The 22461-nt window shown below is 40.8% G+C and overlaps 1 protein-coding gene across 3 annotated transcripts in view; it reads left to right on the forward strand.

Annotated features, from left to right (window-relative positions):
- The window catches only part of scai (suppressor of cancer cell invasion), a 188826-nt gene that overhangs the window by 129837 nt on the left and 36528 nt on the right, over nucleotides 1–22461 (forward strand). For 2 of the 3 annotated variants that reach the window (XM_061800572.1, XM_061800573.1), the window contains one exon: nucleotides 1789–1867. In XM_061800572.1, coding sequence (XP_061656556.1) covers nucleotides 1789–1867 — 79 coding nt within the window. Of the gene's footprint in view, nucleotides 1–1788; nucleotides 1868–1989; nucleotides 2736–22461 lie in introns of all 3 variants that reach the window. The other variant, XR_009792230.1, reaches the window with a different exon arrangement.

The raw sequence follows: 22461 nt of genomic DNA on the forward strand, positions 1-22461 counted from the left end.
AAGTATCCAGTAGTTTAAAACCCATAACTGCATTTGTAAGAATCCTATTAAACTTACGGATTTTATGGTACAATAATACAATACAATAATTTTATTAGGATTCTGCGATGTATTCTCCTATTGGGACATTGTCTTTCCTTATCTGGTCAAACTCAGTGTACACATCATAAGTGTTGTCCTTTTCTGCTCAAAATAAATACTTTGTTGAGTTCTTGAATCAACACGGAGATACCATTATCCATTTCCATTTCCATTTCATCTGCTGGTATTTCCATACCTGTTTTCATTGTTTTGCCTTTCAACACAGATAAGGTTCCTACTAACGGTCGTTGTCTGTCACTCGTGTCCACATTTCCAATTCATTTTTCCAATTCTTGTCGCACTTCCCTTTGTGGTAGCCCGAGGGTAATCTGTAGTTTTTTGAGGCAGCCATCCTCTGCTACCATGTGAGTCTCCAATTATAATCAGGGGTGCACATAACTGGAAACTGAAAATGTTAAATGCGCACCATAATCTATTGTATCACTGCACTTTTGTGTACCACTATTTAATTTTTTAGCGAGGCGCTCAGCAGTAGATGGGGGCAGCTCAGCAGTAGATGGGGGCAAGTCGTGTTGTCATTCACAAATAACTCGTTCAGATGAATGAATCTTTTGAGTGAACATAGTAAATGAAATCACTTAATGAAGTGATTCATTCCTTTCTCAATGTAGTTGAGCTCCGCTGCGAGCCTGTGGCCCGGAAGAACGATGCCCGCAAACACTACCCTTCGTGCTCGGAGATGGTCACTGTGTGCTTGCAGAGGTTCCCGACAATGCGGTTTCCTTAAATTAGTAAAAAAAATGAATAACTATTATTACTATTACTCCTAAAATTAATGATTAGTTACAGTATAATACAATTATTAATAATTATATACATTTCCTCATAGGATTATGACATTTTTAATTTCAGGTATTTACAGAATGCAAGGTATGAAGCATTATGCAATGTGTGGAAATAAATTTCTGTTACTATAGGTAGGTTATGTACAGGCTTTTTACCTGCTCTGAACTAAATCAGAATAAGACTAATAAAACATAAAGCACATAACAAAAATTATTATAAGCAACAAATAGGACAAGTATAAGGTTATTCAGTGAGCTGAGTGCATCATGAAAAAAAATGAGCACTAAACAACAGCTTCTGGCCCTCATTTTAGAACCAGACAAAATTATGAGCACGGCAATAAATCGTAGTACATGTTCAATAGCACATCAAAAGTCTTCTTCGTACCGCTACGTCAACACATTCTACTGCCTGGCAAAATACAGTATCAGAAAAAATATCTGAGCAAATTTTATGCAACATATTTAAGACAGGTTCCGAACAAGAGATTTTGAATTTAAGCAGATAAAGATTGACCAGGCAAGAGAGGACCGTTGCACATAACATCCTCCTGCAGCCAAGGCCTATTAGCATTGTTAAGGTGCCCAAATTGCTCGGGATATGATATAGTTGACGCCACACTCTTGATCACCTCTGGGATTTTAAAATTACAATAAGAAAAATACTGGTAATCATTGACAATTTGTGGAATTTATTTCTGTCTTTCAGAATTATTTTTATTTTGGACATTTGTCATGTGCAGCACTATTGACAAATTTGATGTGAAAACATCAGTGAGTCCTAATTTGCCTGAACAACTTTGGAGTGAAGAAGATTTCACACCACTAACAATGTTAATTTTTATGTACGTACTCATACTCCATATCTCTAATGTGTATTTGTTATTGCTGTTAATTCCAGGAACTGCCAGCAAACAGTGTTTTACTTGTCTACCTCTCAGCAGCGGGAATCCTTCCATCTCTAAATTCAGAATTTGAAGGTAAGTTGATGTTGGGCTGGAGGGGGGCAATTTTGTTTCTAATATATGACACACATACATTGAACCTGTGTATTGCTGTGGATTGGGACCATGCCAGAACTTGAATACCAAATTTCATCCAGCTCTTCCGGAGAGATCCCGAGGCGTTCCCACGCTGGTCAAGAGACATCGTCTCTCCAGCATGTCCTGGGTCGTGTACGGGGCCTCTTTCCGGTTGGACGTGGCTGGAACACTTCACCAAGAAGCCCTCCCGGAGGCATCTGGATCAGATGCCCCAGCCACCTCATCTGGCTCCTCTCATGGAGGTGCAGCGGCTCGACACTGAGCCCCTTTTGGATGACGGAGCTTCTCACTCTATCTCAAAACGAGAGCCCAGACACCCTGCGGAGGAAACTAATTTTGGCTGTTTATATCTGGGATCTTGCTCTTTCGGTCATGACCCACATCTCGTGCCCATAGGTGAGGGTAGGAACAGAGGTCGACTGGTAAATTGAGAGCTTAGCCTTTTGACTTAGTTCCGTCTTCACCAAAACAGACCGATACAAAGTCCACATCATTACAGACCCTGCACCGATTCGCCTGTCAATCTCCTGCTCCATTTTTCCCTTACTCATGAAGAAGATCCCAAGATACTTGAACCCCTCCACTTGGGGCAGGATCTCATCCATGACCCGGAGAGGGCACGCCACCCTTAGGACCATGGTCTCAGTTTTGGAGGTGCTGATTATCATCCCAACCATTTCACACTCTTCTGTGAACCGCTCCAATGTGAGTTGATCACGGCTTGATGAAGCCAACAGAACCACATCATCTGCAAAGACCAGAGATACGATGCTGAGGCCATCAAACTGGAAATCAGTGAAAAAGGGTAACCTTGGCGGAGTCCAACTCTCACCGGAAATGAGTCCGACATATTGCCGGCAATGCGGACCAAACTCTGACACCGGTTGTACTGGATCAAACAGCCCATATTAGCGGGTTAGCTTATTCATTTTAGAGTTATTGTTTACCCACACGTGTTGGGGAGGACTCTGTGGCAACAAGGTATGTTTCCTGTGTTTAGAGATCTATTATTGTACCGGTCTCTATGTTTTGATGCGGCCATATTTCTCCTTCTGTCACCTAAAAGTACAGAAATTTTAAAACCTTCTAATGAACAGAGTCCTAACCAGTTCAGTGAACAAATCACTCAGTTCCTCAGGGCACCCGCTCAGTAAATTAATCACTCGGTTAATTTAATACCATTCTCTGCCTGCACAACGGTGTCTGATGCTGGATGCTCATTGGTCATTTACCGAATTGAAAAACATCGTGGACAAGGTGCAAATCAGTCCCACTACTGCTTGCATGGTGGCTACCAAATATTTGCCAAATATTCAGAAGTGAGTTACAGAACACTTCAACAGTTCTGTTTCCACTCCCAGGCGATTTGCTAGGCAGCCAAGCAAAAAGAATGAATCATTTCATAGATTGATTCGGTTCAATTCATTCAGTTTCGCAAATGTAAATTAGTTGACATTTGTTGACAACACACACACACGCCATGTGCCCCTGCTCCTTCCTCTTCACCAGGGATGCTCAATGCGCGATCCCGACGGTAGTATCGCTCAATTGGATGACAAAAGAAAAAAGAAAAAAGACATCAGCCCATCATCCTCCCATCATCCCTCCTGTCACTTGATTCAGGTGTGCCTACTGATCAGTTGCAAATCTAGTGTTGGTGTATCACATGGAATTAAATTGTAGACATTGGGCTATCATCCTCACTGTGAAAATTGTCATCGTGTTTGCAGGTTTGACCAATCTGGCCTTTTTCTTTACCACTGCGCATTTGCACTTAAGAGGCTAAATTTAAACCAATGAGTATAAAAATCTGGGGGGGAGCTGGACCAAGTAAAAAGACTAAAACGTACCACTTCCAGATGGAAGGATGAACTTTTTTTCAATATTCATTTTCAAAGTGCGTTTGCCCTATATGCCAAAAATGCAATCGCTATCCTGAAAAAGTGGAATGTGGAGCAGCATTTTCGAACTGCTCATTAAATCTATGATAATGACTGAAGAAACTAAAATCCCAGTGGTCAGGATATCAAGTCATTTTTTTCACAACTAACGTCAAAAAGCAAAGACAGCCACCGAAGCTTCGTTCCACTCTCCAGCTATCAAGAACTACCATTACATAGCGCACTGAAGCCATGGCTGAGGATTTGACCAAGCAACTTTGGAAGGACATCGCAGACTGAGTGCTCCTTACTGCAGCTGGATGAGTATACAGATGTGCAGGGATGAGAATTTTCCGCAGATTCACGGAATTCCCTGTTTTTTCAGCTGAAATTGTCATTTTTGTAAAACGTGAAAATCAGTTGACAAAATTGAGGGGGGGGGTACGGCTTGACGCGGGCCGAGGCTGTGATCAAGACTGGCCACCAGCATCTATCGGCAACGCTCATCGCCAAATTTGTCACAGCTGTGATAGCGGAAAACGACATTATAGTAATTCCGTTGCTGTTTATGGCATTGCTATCCATTTACGACATTTCTATCTATTTGCATTAAATTTGGTGTTTATAATAACGACAACATTCTGATTTCCGGCAGCATTTTGGCAGTATTTCGTCTGTATTTTCACTCTGATGTTAACATTTCATAGAGAAGTATTGTGTTTACTACGGTATGGTTATAACTTATAGACATAAGTACGCATATGTTATTGAGCGGTCTGCCAGTATAGCGAAAGTCTTGGAGCAAAAAGATTAAGATCGTGTCATGGAAATTGATAACCATGGGGTAAAACACTGTTTCTGATGGGCATGGCTTGAAAAAAGTGTAACCGTGCAGATTGGAACGAAAACTGTATCAACATGTCTCACCAAACACATACAGAAAGTGCACGTTCACAGCAAAGTGCTGTGCACTCTGTGTTCTGATGGGAGCAAAAAATATCCAAACCAGGAAACACAAAGGTAAATTGGACGTAAATTTCTCAATATTATATAATTGACAACTGTTAATACGATTAGACCTATCTGTTGCACTGGCACTCTAGATCACACATTTTAACGCTCACTTTTATATTTCATGATCTTATATATGTGTATATATATATATATATAAACAAATTATTTGTGTACTTATTTGTGAAGTATAACTTGTAAGTACAGTAGCCAATTTGATATCAATTTCACTGTCTACATTTTTATGTCTGTTTGGCAAAATTATTTTGGTTGTTTAGGCTCATGTTTTAAGTTTTCAAAATATTATATATATTTAAATTATTTGTGTACTTATTTGTGAAGTATAACTTGTAAGTACAGTAGCCTATTTGATATCAATTTCACTGTCTACATTTTTATGTCTGTTTGGCAAAATTATTTTGTTGTTTGGGCTCATATTTTAAGTTTTCAAAATATTATAATTGCCCTGTATTTACACTGTTAGAAGTAACCGGAGATCACCATTTAACAGTGTTTTATGAGAAATATTCGTGCCCAAAGTGGGGTGCGCCCCGTGTTGAAACACCCCACCATCCCACCCCTGAAGCCAGACATTTTTCAGTGTTTTTCCAAATTGGTCATTCTCATCCCTGGATGTGAGTGACACAGCCCAGGTGTGCATTTTTAGACAGATGGTGCTTATTGATACGACCACAAAAGACGAACGTCCTGCCCATGAAAGAACACTCGCGAGGAGAGGACACATTTCAGTCTTTTAAAATCTTTTTTGAAAAACCTCAGCTTCCAGTGTATTCAGGACAGAAACCATTTAGTGATTTATAGACCAGTAGCAGAACTTTAAAATCTATTCCAAAACTGACTGAAAACCAGTGTAAAGACTTTAGAATTGGAGTTACAGTGAAGAAAATAACTATTTGAACACCCTGCTATATTACAAGTTCTCCCACTTAGAAATCATGGGGGAGTCTGAAATTTTCACTGTACGTGCATGTCCATTGTGAGAGAGACAATCTAAAAAGAAAAATCCAGAAATCACAATGTATGATTTTTTTTTTTTAAACAATTTTTGTGATACAGCTGCAAATAAGTATTTGAACACCTGTCTATCAGCTACAATTCGGACCCTCAAAGACCTGTTAGTCCGCCTTTAAAAGTCCACCTGCACTCCATGTATTATTCTGAATCAATGCTCCCGTGTGAGGTCGTTAGCTTCATAAAGACACCTGTCCACGCCATACAATCAATAAGACTCCAACTTGTAACATGGTCAAGAACAAACAACTGTCCAAAGACACTAGAGACAAAATTGTACAACTCCACATGGCTGGAAAGGGCTACGGAGAAATTATGAACCGGCTTGGTGAAAAAAGGTCCACTGTTGGAGCAATCATTAGAAAATGGAAGAAGCTAAACATGACGGTCAATCTCAATCGGAGTGGAGCCACATCCAAGATATCACCTTGTAGGGTCTCAATGATCCTTAGAAAGTTGAGGAATCGGCCCAAGACTACATGACAGGATTTGGTCAATGACCTGAAAAGAGCTGGAACCACCATTTCCAAGGTGACTGTATACAGTAAGATGTCATGGTTTGAAATCATGCATGGCACGGAAGGTTCCCCTGCTTAAACCAGCACGTCAAGATCCGTCTTAAGTCTGCCAAACGACTATTTGGATGGTACAGTGGAGTCATGGGAGAAAGTTTTGTGGTCTGATTAGACCAAATGGAACTTTTTCGTCATAATTCTACTAACCGTGTTTGGAGGAAGATGAATGATGTGTTCCATCAAGAACACCACCCCTACTGTGAAGCATGGGGGTGGTAGGATCATGCTTTGGGGGTGTTTTTCTGCACATGGGACGGGACGACTGTACTGTATTAAGGATAGGTTGATCGCGGGCATGTATTGTGAGATTTTGGGGAACAACCTTTTTCTCTCAGTCAGAGCATTGAGGATTGGTCATGGCTGGGTTTTTCAACATGACAATGACCCAAAGCACACAGCCAGGAAAACCAAGGAGTGGCTCTGTAAGAAGCATATCAAGGTTATGGCATGGCCTAGCCAGTCTCCAGACCTAAACCCAACAGAAAATCTTTGGAGGGACCTGAAACTCCATATTTCTCAGTGACAGCCCACAAACCTGTCTGATCGAGAGATGATCTGTGTGGAGGAGTGGGACAAAAGCCCTCCTGCAGTGTGTGCAAACCTGGTGAACAACTCCTGGAAACATTTGACCTCTGTAATCGCAAACAAAGGCTACTGTACCAAATATTAACATTGGTTTTCTCAGGCGTTCCAAATACTTATTTGCAGCTGTATCACACAAATTAAATCATTAAAAAAAATCATACATTGGGATTTCTGGATTTTTTCTTTTTAGATTATGTCTGTCACAGTGGACATGCACCTTTGATGAAACTTTCAGACCCCTCCATGATTTCTAAGCGGGACAACTTGCAAAATAGCAGGGTGTTCACATATGTATTTTCTTCACTTTATATGCTCTGACTGCTTTGTTCTGATCACAACCCGTGCTGCAGCATTCTGAACAATTTGCAGCTGTTTAATGCTCTTTTTGAGGAGCCCAGTCAGAAGACCGTTACAATAGTCTAGTCTACTCGGGATAAATGCATGGATGACCTTCACCTAGTCTGCTTGGTACCTGCAAGCCTTTACTCTCGATATGTTCTTCTGATGGTAAAAGGTAGTTTTAGTGATTGATTTGATATGACTGTTGAAGGTCTTATCGGAATCTATCAGAACACCAAGCTTTCGGACTTGGTTTTTGCTTTTTAAAGACGGTGAGTCCAGGTATTTATAAACAGCAATCCTTTTATTTATTATTATTCTTTGTTGCCAAAGTTTTGTTGTGGTTTTGTTGAAGGAAATTATTTATCTGCTTTTAGACAGTGGCACCTCACTCAATTGAACTATTGTCATCTGGAGACACTGCTACATATAACTGTGTCAACTGCATAGCTATGATCATGGGCTTAAGTCATAGGCTTTCTGTAAGCGCACTTCTGCTCACTATTTTCAGGGATCAGTAAAGTTGTTTCATTTCCCGACTGTCCATTCACAACCACATACACTTCAAGATGGTGGATCTTCGTTTCTAGAACTAACACCCTTTGCAGTAGTTCTTCATAATCCTCAATTGGAATGGGAGCCATCTTGATGGCTAATCTTGTTGCTCACACTGGGCTTGTGTTAATTAATATGAAGCTATCATGTAATGGTGAGAGGGTTTTGGAAAATATTGAAATATGGCGACAACCTTGGTTAATTAGCTCATTCGGCAGCGAAAGCCTCCCCAGTCTCTTTATGTAATTCAAAAAATGTTAAGTTGAACGAGCATAGGAAACCGTATAAAAAAATCGATAAATGCTATATTTGACAATCGATTTTTGCGCCGTGTCAGAAACTGGATCCTGGACAGGTGAGCTCACCAAAACTTCCCATATTCCACCGGCTCTTGCACAATCACATAAAACGTGGTGAAGTTGAACGAGCACAAGAAACGGTACAAAAAGCGCAGAAGGATACACAAACATTCATATGTCGGAAGATAAATACTACATTACATCTAGATAATGCTGACAATGACCACTGTGAGTTATTGCTGCATACTGGTGTCAGATGGCTTAGTCGAGACCAATTTCTTCAAAAATTTAAGAGTTCATTCAGGGAGGAAAAGTACCCCAACATGAGGAAATATGCAACATCATTGAATTGAAACTTTTAAGTAGGTTCTACATTGTAAAAGAAGTAATTGCAGATGAATCTTCTTGTTCTTATTGAGCCCACTCCATCAAATATTACCTTGTCTTTCTCTGGGTGCGACAGTAAAATGGGAGTTGGTACTTCATTCATAACCACAAACATACTAACCACCAAACCAATGTATGTTAATCAATATACCATGTTTGAATTTCACATAATTCATACATACATCAACATAAGAGCCCCTCAATTCTGCAAAAGTATGTACAGACCTCCTAAAGTGCGCTGATATTTTTTCTTTTACAGATTTTTTCATCAATTATTCACAAAACCAATGTGATTCTCAGAACAGGTTATTTTAATTTACTTGTAGACAATATTTCAGATTTATATTTTAGATTTTTAAAATATTTTCAATGTACTTTTTTTTTTTTTACCCAATGTCATGCTGCTCACTCGCACTCTCCATGAAAATATCATCCACAGGCTATCTACTAGTACTTTTGACCACCGCTGTGTGTTTTTTTTTTTTTTTTTTTTAATAATCATTGGTTTTATCCAGTGGGAGGCCTCTGGTTGAATTTTGTCAAAACACCATGGTACCTCTGAAGTGGCTACAAATTTTATCAAAGCTATTAGAACATGACCCATCTTATTTTATTGTTGGTGATTTTAACATAAAACTTTGGACAAGCCTGGACCTTTTTTTTCTTATTCTTCATTTCCTATCGGCTTGTCCCGTGAGGGGTCGCCACAGCGTGTCATCTTTTTCCATCTAAGCCTATCTCGTGCATCTTCCTCTCTAACACCCACAGTCTTCATGTCCTCCCTCACAACATCCATCAACCTTTTCTTTGGTCTTCCTCTTGCTCTTTTTCCTGGCAGCTCCATACTCAGCACCCTTCGACCAATATACTCACTCTCTCCCCTCTGGACATGTCATAACCATCGAAGTCTGCGCTCTCTAAACTTGTCTCCAAAACATCCAACTTTGGCTGTCCCTCTAATGAGCTAATTTCTAATCCTGTCCAACCTGCTCATTCCGACCGAGAACCTCAACATCTTAATTTCTGCTACCTCAAGTTCTGCTTCCTGTTGTTTCTTCAGTGCCACCGTCTCTCATCTGTACATCACGGCCGGCCTCACCACTGTTTTATAAACTTTCCCCTTCACCCTAGCGGAGACTCTTCTGTCACATAGAACACCAGACACCTTCAGCCAACTGTTCCACCCCGCTTGGACCCGTTCCTTCACTTCCTTACCACACTCATCATTGCTCTGTATATTTGACGCCAAGTATTTGAAGTCGTCCACCCTCGTTATCTCTTCTCTCTGGAAACTCACTCTTCCCCCTCCGCCCCTCTCATTCCTGCACATATACTCTGTTTTAGTTCAGCTAATCTTCATTCCTCTCCTTTCCAGTGTGTGCCTCCATCTTTCTAATTGTTCCTCCACCTGCTCCCTGCTTTCACTGCAGATCACAATATCAACTGCGAACATCAACAAGGGGATACCAGTCCAACCTCAACTGTTAGCCTATTCATTACTACCGCAAACAGCAAGGGGCTCAGAGCGGATCCCTGATGCGGTCCCACCTCCACCTTAAATTTTTCTGACACACCTACGGCACATCTCACCGCTGGTCTACTGACCTCATACATGTCCTGTACTATTCTAACACATTTCTCCGCCACACCGGACTTGCGGATCTCTTGGTACTCCGTCATAGGCTTTCTCTATGTCTACAAAGACAGAATGTAGCTCCTTTTGACCTTCTCTGTACTTTTCCACAAGGATCCTCAAGGCAAATAATCCATCTGTGGTACTCTTTCTCTTTCTAGGCATGAAACCAGACTGTTGATTGCAGATACTTACTTCTGTCCTGAGTCTAGCCTCCACTACTCTTTCCCATAACTTCATTGTGTGGCTCATCATCTTTATTCCTCTGTAGTTTGCACAGTTCTGAACATCGTCTTTGTTCTTAAAAATGGGAACTAGCACACTTTTCCTCCATTCTTCTGGCATTTTGTCTCCCAGGAGTATTCTATTGAATAAGTTAGTCAAAAACTCCACAGCCACCTCTCCAAATTGCTTCCATACCTCCACCAATATGCCATCAGGACCAACTGTCTTTCCAGTTTTCATCCTGTTCAGTGCATTTCTAACTTCCCCCTTAATAATCATTGCCACTTCCTGGTGATTCGCTTCCCTCTTCTACTCTTCCTTCTCTCCCATTTTCTTCATTCATTAACTCCTCAAAGTATTCTTTCCATCTACTTAGCACACTACTGGCACCAGTCAACATATTTCCATAACTATCTAATCACCTTTACTTGCTACGGATCCTTCCCATCTCCATCCCTCTGTCTGGCCAACCTGTAGAGATCCTTTTCTCCTTCTTTTACATCCAACGTGGTGTACATGTCATCATATGCCTCTTGTTTACCTTCACCACCTCTACCTTCGCCCTACCTCGCATCGCAATTTACTCCCTTCGCCTATCCTCAGTCCTCTCCGTGTCCCACTTCTTCTTGGCTAATCTCTTTCCTTGAATGACTTCCTGTATTTTGGGGTTCCACCACCAAGTTCTTTTTCCTTTTCTACCAGAAGACACCCCAAGTACTCTCCTGCCTGCCTCTCTGAGTACCTTGGCAGTAGTATTCCAGTCTTCTGGGAGCTTTTCCTGTCCGTCTGGAGTCTGTCTCACCTCTTTCTGAAAGGCCACACAACATTCTTCCTTTCTCAACTTCCACCACCTGATTCTCTGCTCTACCTTTGCCTTCATAATCTTCCTACCCACTACCATAGTCATCCTACACACCACCATCATATGCTGTTGAGCTACATTCTCCCCGACCACTACCTTACAGTCACTAACCTCAGTCAAATTACATTGTCGACACAAAATATAATCCACCTCCGTGCTTCTACTTCCGCTCTTGTACGTCAATCTGTGTTCCTGTCGTTTCTGGAAATAAGTGTTCACCACTGCCAATTCCATGCTTTTTGCGAAGTCGACCACCATCTGACCCTCAAAGTTTCTTTGCTGGATCCCGTACTTACCTATCACTTCTTCATCGCTCCTGTTTCGTTCGCCAACATGTCCATTGAAATCTGCACCAATCAGAACTCTCCCTTACTGGGATGCTCAGGACTACTTCGCCTAGTTCCTTCCAGAATTTCTCTTTCAACCCGAGGTCGCATCCTTCCTGTGGGGCGTAGCCACTCATCACATTATACAAAATACCCTCAATTTCAAATTTCTTCCTCATTACTCGATCTGATACTCTTTTCACATTCTTCGCCAGCTCTTCCTTTAAAATAACCCCTACTCCATTTCTCTTACCATCTACTCCATGGTAAAAGAATTCAAACCTTGCTCCTAAACTTCTAGCCTTACTCCCTTTCCACTTGCTCTCTCGGATGCACAATATATCAACTTTTCTCCTAATCATCATGTCAACTAACTCCTGAGCTTTTCCTGTCATAGTCCCAACATTCAAAGTCGCTACACATAGCTGGAGGGTCTGTGCATTCCTCTTCTTCATCTGCTGACGAAGCTGCTTTCCTCCTCTTTTTTGCCTTTGACCTACATTATCTGAATTTCTACCTACGCCTTGCAGATTAACAGTGCCATCTGCGCGAGTATTTAGCCTGGGCCACGACCTATCCGTTATGGAATTTGTTTGATGAATGCTCATATACATATGTTTGGCATAGTTTTACGCCGGATGCTCTTCCTGACGCAACCCTCTGCATTTATCTGGGCTTGGGATCGGCCTACAGGTTGCACAATATTGTGCTCCCCATCAGGCTGCAGATCGTAAAAAGAAAAGCAATCAAATAAAGTCAGCACATGAGGTACACAATTCACATATAACCTGATCTATGTTAAAGTTAGGCAAAATAGAAGCAGTCAAAATAAACAAAGTCAGCACATAACACATACTACCGAGTCCACGCTAAAGTTAAAGTTAAAATGGTATGTGGGTAAGAAGGTTTTAGTATGAAAATATAAAGGATATGTAGATTTAAAGGATATGGGAATGAAAGAGATTAAAACCACTCACTCCATTCGTTAAAGGTTGAGTCGTCCTTACTCCATGTACAAATTGTGTCGGTTGTACAAGTTATGCAGTTACTCACGTTCGATGTTTCTTCAACAGCAACAATTTCATCACAGACGCGTCTCATTGTCAGACAGCTTAGCTAAGGTAGTCTGGGCCAAGGAGCAAGTTTAAGTCGCCGTTTCCACTTGCCCAACTTCCTCACTACTAGTACTCACAGACCTTGTTGTGTATGATACTTGGGTTTTGCAGGAGGTCAAGTGTGTAAGTACTTGCGATTGTTTTCCTCCTCTGCAAATATTTGATTACTGACGCGTCTTGTCGTAAGCACCCTAGGCTAGGCTAAGCTCGCTCGTGCTGCTTCAGCGCAAAAGATACAGCTCCAATTTGGGTACTAAGATTTCACAGATGATAATTCTTAGTTCACTCAAGCCGTCACCAGGGGCATCCCACGTCAAGTATTCACAACATTCAGGAGCCTGGACCTTTTTGCACCGCTTGAAAAAAATACATAAACAAAAACTACATCCCTGTGAAAACTGACTTGGTCATAAAACATGAAAAGAAGCATGAGCGTAGCTGAGAAGAAGTGTAGAAATAATAAAGCTGCCACAAAGTGGGGAGTATTTTGTAAACAATTTAAACTTTATAACAAGGCTGTAAAAGAAAGCAGCCCTTGGGGGCTTAAATATATGTAGGCCGGTCCTAAGCCCGGATAAATGCAGAGGATTGCATCAGAAAGGGGATCCGGCTTCAAAGTTTGCCAAACAAATTTGAGCATTCAGCTAAAGAATTCCATTCTAGATCGTTCATGGCATCGTAAACCCCAGGGCGTTAGTGGAGTTTCAGCAACTGTGGGTCAAAGACAAAAAGGAGGAGGAAAGTGGATTATTTGGGAGAAGAAAAGGAGGAATGCATAGTACTATAACTGAGTGTAGGGACTTTGAATTTTGGGACTATGATGACAGTTTAACGCACCACTTTCCTTTTTTCAGCACCAGCAGTTCCACTTGCCTTCTTTAAAGCCATGATCGGGGGTTGGTTAACATTATGATTAGGAGAAAGGTTGATGTATTGTGCATCCAAGAAAGTAGGTGGAAATGTAGTAAGGCTAGTAGTTTAAGGGCAGGGTGTAATTTTTTTTTATAATGGAGTAGTTGGGAAGAGAAATGGAGGAGGGGTTATTTTAAAGGAAGCACTGGGTAAGAATGTCTTGGAGATGAAAAGAGTATCAGATCGAGTGATGAGGCTGAAACTTGAAATTGAGTGTGTTATGGATAATGTGATTTGAGGCTATCCCCCACAGGTAGGATGTGACTGAGAGTTGAAAGACAAATTTTGGAAGGAACTAGATGAAGTAGTAGCAGTAGTAGTAGAACAAAGCAGTCAGAGCATATACAGTGAAGAAAATAAGTATTTGAACACCATGCTATATTGCAAGTTCTCCCACTTAGAAATCATGGAGGGTTCTGAAATTTTCGTCGTAGGTGCATTTCCACTGTGAGAGAGATAATCTAAAAAGAAAAATCCAGAAATCACAATGTATGATTTTTAAGCAATTTATTGTGGGATACAGCTGCAAATAAGTATTTCAGCACCTGAGAAAACCAATGTTAATATTTGGTACAGTAGCCTTTTTTTGCAATTACAGAGGTCAAATGTTTTCTTAGTTGTTCACCAGGTGTGGACACACTGCAGGAGGGATTTCGGCCCATTCCCCCACACAGATCTCTTGATCAGACCGGTTTCTGGGCTGTCACTGAGAAACAGAGTTTCAGCTCCCTCCAAATATTTTCTATTGGGTTTAGGTTTGGAGACTGGCTAGGCCACACCAGAACCTTGATGTGCTTCTTACAGAGCCACTCCTTAGTTTTCCTGGATGTGTGGTTCAGGTCATTGTCATGTTGAAAGCCCCATCTTCAATGCTCTGACTGAGGGAAAGAGGCTGTTCCCCAAAATCTCACAATACATGGCCGTGGTCATCCTTTCCTTAATACAGTGGAGTCGTCCTGTCCCATGTGCAGAATAACACAGCCAAAGCATGATACTACCACCCCCGTGCTTCACAGTAGGGATGGTGTTATTGGGATAGAACTCATCATTTGTCTTCCTCTAAACACAGTTAGTGGAATTATGACCTAAAAGTTCCATTTTGGTCTCATCTGACAACAAAACTTTCTCCCATGACTCCTCTGTATTATCCAAATGGTCATTGGCAAACTTAAAATGGGCCTTGACATTTGCTGGTTTAAGCAGTGGAACCTTCCGTGCCATGCATGATTTCAAATGGTCAAATGGTCTTAGTGTATTACCAGTCACCTATGAAACGTTTGTCCCAGCTCTTTTCAGGTCATTGACCAAGTCCTGTCGTGTAGTCCTGGGCTGATTCCTTACATTTCTAAAGCTCATTGATACCCCACGAGGTGATATCTTTCATGGGGCTCCACTCTGATTGAGAATTACCGCCACGTTTAGCTTCTTCCATTTTCTAATGATTGATCTAACAGTGGATCTTTTTTCACCAGCTGCTTAGCCCTTTCAAGCCATGCGGAATTGTACAATTTTGTCTCTGGTGTCTTTGGACAGCTCTTTGGTCTTGGCTATGTTACAAGTTTGAGTCTTACTGATTGTATGGGGTGGACAGGTGTCTTTGTGCAGCTAACGACCTTACACAGTTGCATCTGATTCAGGATAATACAGGAGGATAATGGAGGTGGACTTTTAAAGGTGGACTAACAAGTCTTTGAGGGTCAGAATTCTAGCTGATAGACAGATGCTCAAATACTTATTTGCAGCTGTATCACGCAACTAAATCGTTAAAAAAAATCATATTTCTGGATTTTTCTTTTTTGATTATCTCTCTCACAGTGGACACGCACCTACGATGAAAATTTCAGACCCCTTCATGAATCAACAATCCAGAGCAGTGGTGAGTGTAGTAAGAGGAAGTGAAGAAATGGGTCCAAGGAGGTTGGAACTGCTGTCAGAAGGTGTCTGCTGTGTTATATGACAGAAGAGTCTCTGGTCGAATAAGGGGCAAAGTTTATAAAAAAAAAAAGTGGTTAGGCCACCCATGATGTATAGATTAGAGACTGTGACACTGAAAAGACAACAGGAAGCAGAGCTGGAAGTGGCAGAAATGAAGATCTTTAGTTTCTCTTTCGGAGAGAGCAGGTTGGATAGGATTAGAAATGAGCTCATTATAGGGACAAAGCTAAAGTTAGATCTTTAAGAGACAGAGTTCGAGAGAGCAGATTGGCCCGTGGGACTCCTGAGCAAACTGAGTACTGGCTAGCCAAAAAGAATGTAGGTTTTGTGAATGCTAAAGCAAAACCTCTGGCATGGGAGGAGTTCTATGAAGCCATGGAGAAAGACTCCTGGACAATTTGAAGGAAATTCTGGTTCACCATATGGCATCTCCTGAGGGGGAAGCAGTGCAGCATCAATACTCTATCTTGGTGCTTCTGACCAAAACTCAGAACGTTGTGAGTCTGTTGAGAGAATACTTTGAAGACCTCATCAATTCCACTGACGGGAAAAATGGAATGGGACATCATCAGGCGGATCGGTGCAGCATCTGAAGTGGTCTGGACTTTGTATCAGTCCTTTGTGGTAAAGAAGGAGCTAAGTCGAAAGGCAAAGCTCTCAATTTACCAGTCTATCTACCTATGGTCAAAAGCACTGGGTCGTAACTGAAAGAACAAGACCCCAGATACAAGCAGCCGAATTGAGTTTCCTCAACAGAGTGTTCAGGCTCTTCCTTAGAGATAGGGTGAGAAGCTCAGTCATCCGGGAGGATCTTGGAGTCGAACTGATTAGGGTTAGACATTGAGAGGAGCAAGATGAGGTGGCTAGAGGCATCTGATTCGTATGGCTCCCTGGTGAAGTACTCCGAGTACGTCCCACCAGGTGGAGATCGCAGTCTATTGGGTGAACTTGGAACGTCCCATGATCTCCCCGGAAGGGCTGGATGAAGTGGCTAGAGAGACGGAAGTCTAGGCATCCTGGCTAAAGCTATTGCCCCTGCGACAAAATCTTGGAGAAGCAGTAGAAATTGATTGGATGGGTTTCTTGTCTTTAGTGTCTTCACATAAATAAAAATCTGATTTGGAAATTAGAATCAACTTTATTTTGCCAAGTATGTCAAAAATACGCAATGAATTATTCTACGGTAGTGGGAGCCACTCTATTATGACAACACTCAATTGACAGAATAGTTTTGAGACATAAAGACCTTACGCGAACAGTCACAGATTAAGAAAAGGCAATGACAGTACACGTTTTTTTTTTACAACGGTGCTAAAAGTGGTGTTTGAGCCTTTGAGTGTCTTTGAATAGACCTCATGTTTTCATGTACCTGTGACGTGCCTGGCCCCACTGAATTGATTGCCAAATATAGTATTTATCCACTGATGTGAATGTTTGTGTCTTTGAGAATTTTTTGGTGAAATTCTTCCAAATAGATTTGAGCCACTTCTACAAAACCCTGGCCAGGAAGACTCATCACCCAACACCATTGAAATGTATGAAATTATAAAATACAAAAAAACAAAAAGACCTCAAATATTAATAGTTAATGATGTAGCTGTTAAGGATGTGAAACGTTTTTGCAGTGAGAAGAACGAAGTACTGTGTTTTACCAATGACACAGTGTCTGATATCTCCCCAAAAATCTTGAAGATCATTAATCAGCACCCGACTGTGAAATCTGTCATTATACCTGCCAGTGCCCTGGATGTTTTCAAGAAGCAATCAGAAGTACCGAAGTTAGATTGCATTACTCTCCTAAACGAAATGCAATGTTTGTATCCTGAAGTTTTCATCAGCAGACCGCTCCCACTTATAGAATTTGAAAATAAACATTTCTCGAGGCTCGGTCAGTTAAATGAGTGGCTGAGCGAAGTGTGTACAGTGGTGCCTTGGTTTTTGAACACAATCCATTCTAAAAGCCTGGTTGAAAACCAAAACGTTCGAAAACCGAAGCACGTTTTCCCATTACAATGAATGGAAAATGAAATAATGCGTTCCAAGCCTAAAAAATATTTTTTTAAAGCGATTTTTTTTTTTAGCTTTTCCTAATAACAAACTGCATGGTTGGGATACATGTATAGTTTAAATACGTTATATAATTAAATCATTTAAGAATTATAATATTAATTTTTTGCTTAAAATGTATGCTTTTAGCCCAGTAGAGTATGCAAGGCTGGGAGTCCATTGCTCTATCTGTAGCGACTCGGACCCCAGCCTTGTAAACCTTTTTTTTTATTAACAAAAGTGCAGAATAACTTTAAACAAGCAATAATGAGTGTGAAAAAAAACCAAATTGTTTTTTATTCGCACAAACTTCGTAACGTAAAAAAAAAATTAACTAGCAGCTAGAGGTAGGGTTAATGGAACAAAAGAAAAAAGCAATGCAAAACAATTTCAGATGTCTTTTGTGGGGGTAACTCCCCCCTTTTTCACAAAGAACAAATCTGTTTCTGCCGTCTTTTAAGCACTTTTCTGAAGTCTTTCATAACAGCATTAACATTCTGCAACATTCAGCTTTATTCAGATGATGAATTTCTACAAAATTATGGATGTCGTTCCATTTAGCGCAGAAAGCTTTAATATCGGCACTCCTTCCTGCCTTCAGCCTCATCAGACGACATCTCCTCCCTTCCTCGCCAACACTATGCCCAGCTAACTGCTGCTCGTTCACGAAAATAAGAAGCAACTTGTTGACTTCCTCCAAGATCTGTAGCCTCTGCTTGGTCAACACGGTTGTTCCTTTAGCAACATCACATGCTTTGAGGGCATCCTTGTGTTTCAGGATGATGCTCATTGTCGATTTTGCCATGCCATACTTCTGCAAAAGCTCAGAACCACGCACATGAGATTCATGCTTGGCTATCAAATCCTTCTTGAAGTCGACAGTTTTACGCACCACTTTCCTTTTTTCAGCACCAGCACTTCCACACTTAAGTTCTTTGAAGCCATGATCGGGGGTTAATTTTCCATAATTTGAAGAAAATAAGTCACTACAGTACTGGGAAACGTCCGCGAGCAGAGGAGTGTGCGAGTCAACTGGTTGAGCAGTGCGCATTGGGCGCACGGTCGCGCGCGTTACATCTTTTCCGTTTTTTTCGGGGGTGCGTTCGAAAGCACAATAACAAATCATCTTGGGTCAGCTGGTCGGGGTGTCTGAGTACCGATTTTCATTCGAAAACCAAAGCAAAAAAATCTTAAAATTTTTGTTCGAAAACCGATTTGTACAAAAATCAAGACGTTTCAAAACCGAGGTACCACTGTACTGCACTATCCGTGAGTTTCATTGATAGTGTCAGCATTTTTTAGGGAGCGCAGACATCTTTAAATGCACATGGTTTCTCTCTAAATGGACAGGGGGTTATAAGGAGTCGCAATTTATTGGGTACAAAAAAATTTTACCGTGTAAATCATTCACTGGGCCGGACAGAAAACCGTGCTGTTTCCACAATTGAGGGATGAAAGGATGCAGTTTTTCCCAATCAGAGGAACAAGAGATCAAGCAACACGAGGTGCAGACTGATTCATCAGCATCATCCACATAATCTGAGGAGCAGTTTTTAAATGAGATGAGCCAGCACTTTCAATCTCCCACACCACTCCCTGTCCCATTGGAGCCAAGCCCATTGCAAACCATACTCTACGTGCCTAAATGCCATGTTAGGTCTGACGGTTTAGGTAAAGGCTATTGTCAGTGTTGGAGCACCCCACATTATGCCAAGACCTTCCTCCACCACCCCCTGTCGCCTGAAAACACCGCCCACAATTGAAAACTCTTACCTGCAAATCTGACTGATATCTGCAAGGTCTTTTCCAGATTAAGTCAGACCCATATAGAGATCAGGCGTTTTTCATCCCCGTAATTATAAGGGACATAAAGTTGGTATCAGAAATATGACACAAAAAAGTAGAAATATGAATTTAGTGAGGATAAATTGTGGAATGTGAACCGTTGTCTCCAGTTATCTCTGCTAGACTAGCTCTTTTTAATATCAGGTCACTGGGTAATAAATCAATGTCAATTCATGACATCATTACAACCTTTGATCTGGATTTTTTAAAAATGAAATGTGATTAACAAAGTAGCTCTCCTACCATTTTAAATGAGGGAATTCCATCAATTTTTTATTTTTTGAACAAGTGTTGAACAGTGGAAAAACGCTATTATTTCAGTGTAAAGAAATTATACAGTGATTTTAGCTCTTTTGAATATCAGGGTTTTTTAGTTAAAGGTTACCTGAATGTAATTGTTTTGATTATCAAACCTTCAAGATACAATAGAAGATTTAGGGAGGATTTTTCAGAATTGCTGGCACTTATTTGTCCTGTTTACAAATATTTTATCATAACAGGAGATTTTAACATTCATGTTGACAACAGACTAAAAAAAATTAAGAACTCTGCTATACTTGACACATTTTACCTCTCACAATACAGTAAAAGTCCAATGCACACTCAAGGTCACGTCTTACACCTGGTCATCAATTCTATCCATTCACATTAAATATATTGGCTATTTCTTACAATTTTTTGGAATTACAGATCCATCCAAAAGTTCATACAACCTCTGGCTATTATGAAAAGCTACATACATGAGAGTACTGCCACTAAGTTTATGGCGACTGCAGCTGTACCACAAACTGTGAATTCTGGGCCAGTGAATAAAATTTTGGACAATTTGACCTGGAAATTCTCAAATTTCATGAATCCGGTAGATCCTGTTAAAACTACGACAATCTTGAGGTGACCCAGAACAGTGTTGAGGAGCACAATCATGCCCAAAAGCTCTAAATCAAAGTGTAGGAAAGCAGAACATAAGTGGAGAAAAGGTAAACTCCAAATTGACTATGACCACTACGAAAACCTTTTGTAATATTAATCAAGAGTTAGTCAGGGGTAGACAACAAAACTTTTCTGAAATCATCATTAAGAACTCGAACAATACTGTTTGCTGTGGTTGACAAGCTCACACACACACACACACACACACACACACACACACACACATCCCACCACTCAGGTAGCTCCAGAACTGATAGATAAAATGAATTTGCTTATTTCAGTGAAAAAAAAGTACAATCAGGTAAAATCTCAACAAAAATCAGCAAAATGATCTGAACCCACCCAGGGAAAATTTCATTACAGAATTTTATACAGTTGACCAAAAAAACTAGAGAAAACAGTTCAGCAGCTGAAATCATCAACAAGCTGTCTTGACCCAAGATCATCTGACTTTTTCAAAGCTATTGCAAAGTCTGTGGGAGCTGATTTGCATCAAATATTCAATTCATCACTTCAGTCTGGTGAGTCTCATAAAGCTCTTAAAATGGCTGCCATTAAGCCTCTTCTAAAAAACAGAATCCTGGATGCTTTCAAGTTAGCAAGCTGTCGACCCATCTTAAGTCTCCCTTTCAGAACCACTATTGTTTTTATTTTGACTAATTCAGCAATTTCTTGAACTTAAATTGACATTTTGACGAATTTCAATCAGTTTTCCGAACTCATTACAGTACAGAATTTGCTCTTATCAAACTGCTAAATTGTATAAGGTTCAATACTGACTCAGGAAAGGTGTCAATTTTAGTCTTGTTGGATGTCAGTGCAGGTTTTATTACAGTGGATCATAATATGCTCCTGAACAGGTTGGAAACGTGGGTACATCTAAATGTAACCGTTCTTAAATGGTTCAGGTCCTACCTTGAGGAAATTATTTTGTAACTGTTGGAAGTAGGGAGCAGGTGGAGGAACAATTATAAAGATGGAGGCATGCACTGGAAAGGAGAGGAATGAACATTAGCCGAAGTAAAACAGAATATACAGTGAAGAAAATAAGTATTTAAACTCCCTGCTATATGGCAAGTTCTCCCACTGAGAAATCATGGAGGGGTCTGAAATTTTCATCATAGGTGCATGTCCACTGTAAGAGGGGTCATCTTAAAAGAAAAATCAAAAAATCACAATGTATGATTTTTCAACAATTTGTGTGATACAGCCGCAAATTAGTATTTGAACACCTGTCTGTCAGCCAAATTTCTGATCCTCTAAGAACTGTTAGTCCGCTCTAAAAGTCCACCTCTACTCCATGTATTATTCTGAATAAAATGCATCTGTGTGAGGTCGTTAGCTGCATTAAGACACCTGTCCGCCCCATACAATCAGTAAGACTCAAACTTGTAACATGGCAAGACCGAACAGCTGTCGAAAGACACCAGAGACAAAATTCTACAACTCCACACGGCTGGAAAGGGCGACGGAGAAATTACCAAGCAGCTTGGTGAAAAAAGGTCCACTGTTGGAGCAATCATGAGAAAATGGAAGAAGCTAAACAGACGGTCATTCTCAATCAGAGTGGAGCCCCATGAAAGATATCACCTCGGGGGGTCTCAATGAGCTTTAGATAGGTAAGTAATCAGCCCAGGACTACACGATAGGACTTTGTCAATGACCTGAAAAGAGCTGGGACCCACGTTTCCAAGGTGACTGGTAATGCACGAAGACCATTTGACCATTTGAATTTGTGCATGGCATGGAAGGTTCCCCTGCTTAAACCAGCACATGTCAAGGCCCGTCTTAAGTTTGACAATGACCATTTGGATGATACAGAAGTGTCATGGGACAAAGTTTTGTGGTCAGATGAGACCAAAATTGAACTTTTTGGTCATAATTCCACTAACTGTGTTTGGAGGATGAATTCCATCCCAAGAACACTATTTGTGCTGTGAAGCATGGGGGTGGTACCATCATGCTTTGCTATGTTTTTCTGCACATGGGACAGGACGACTGCACTGCATTAAGGAGAGGATGACGGCCGTCCATGTATT

The sequence above is a fragment of the Syngnathoides biaculeatus genome, chromosome 17 (assembly GCF_019802595.1).
Source record: "Syngnathoides biaculeatus isolate LvHL_M chromosome 17, ASM1980259v1, whole genome shotgun sequence".
Lineage (NCBI taxonomy): Eukaryota > Metazoa > Chordata > Actinopteri > Syngnathiformes > Syngnathidae > Syngnathoides > Syngnathoides biaculeatus.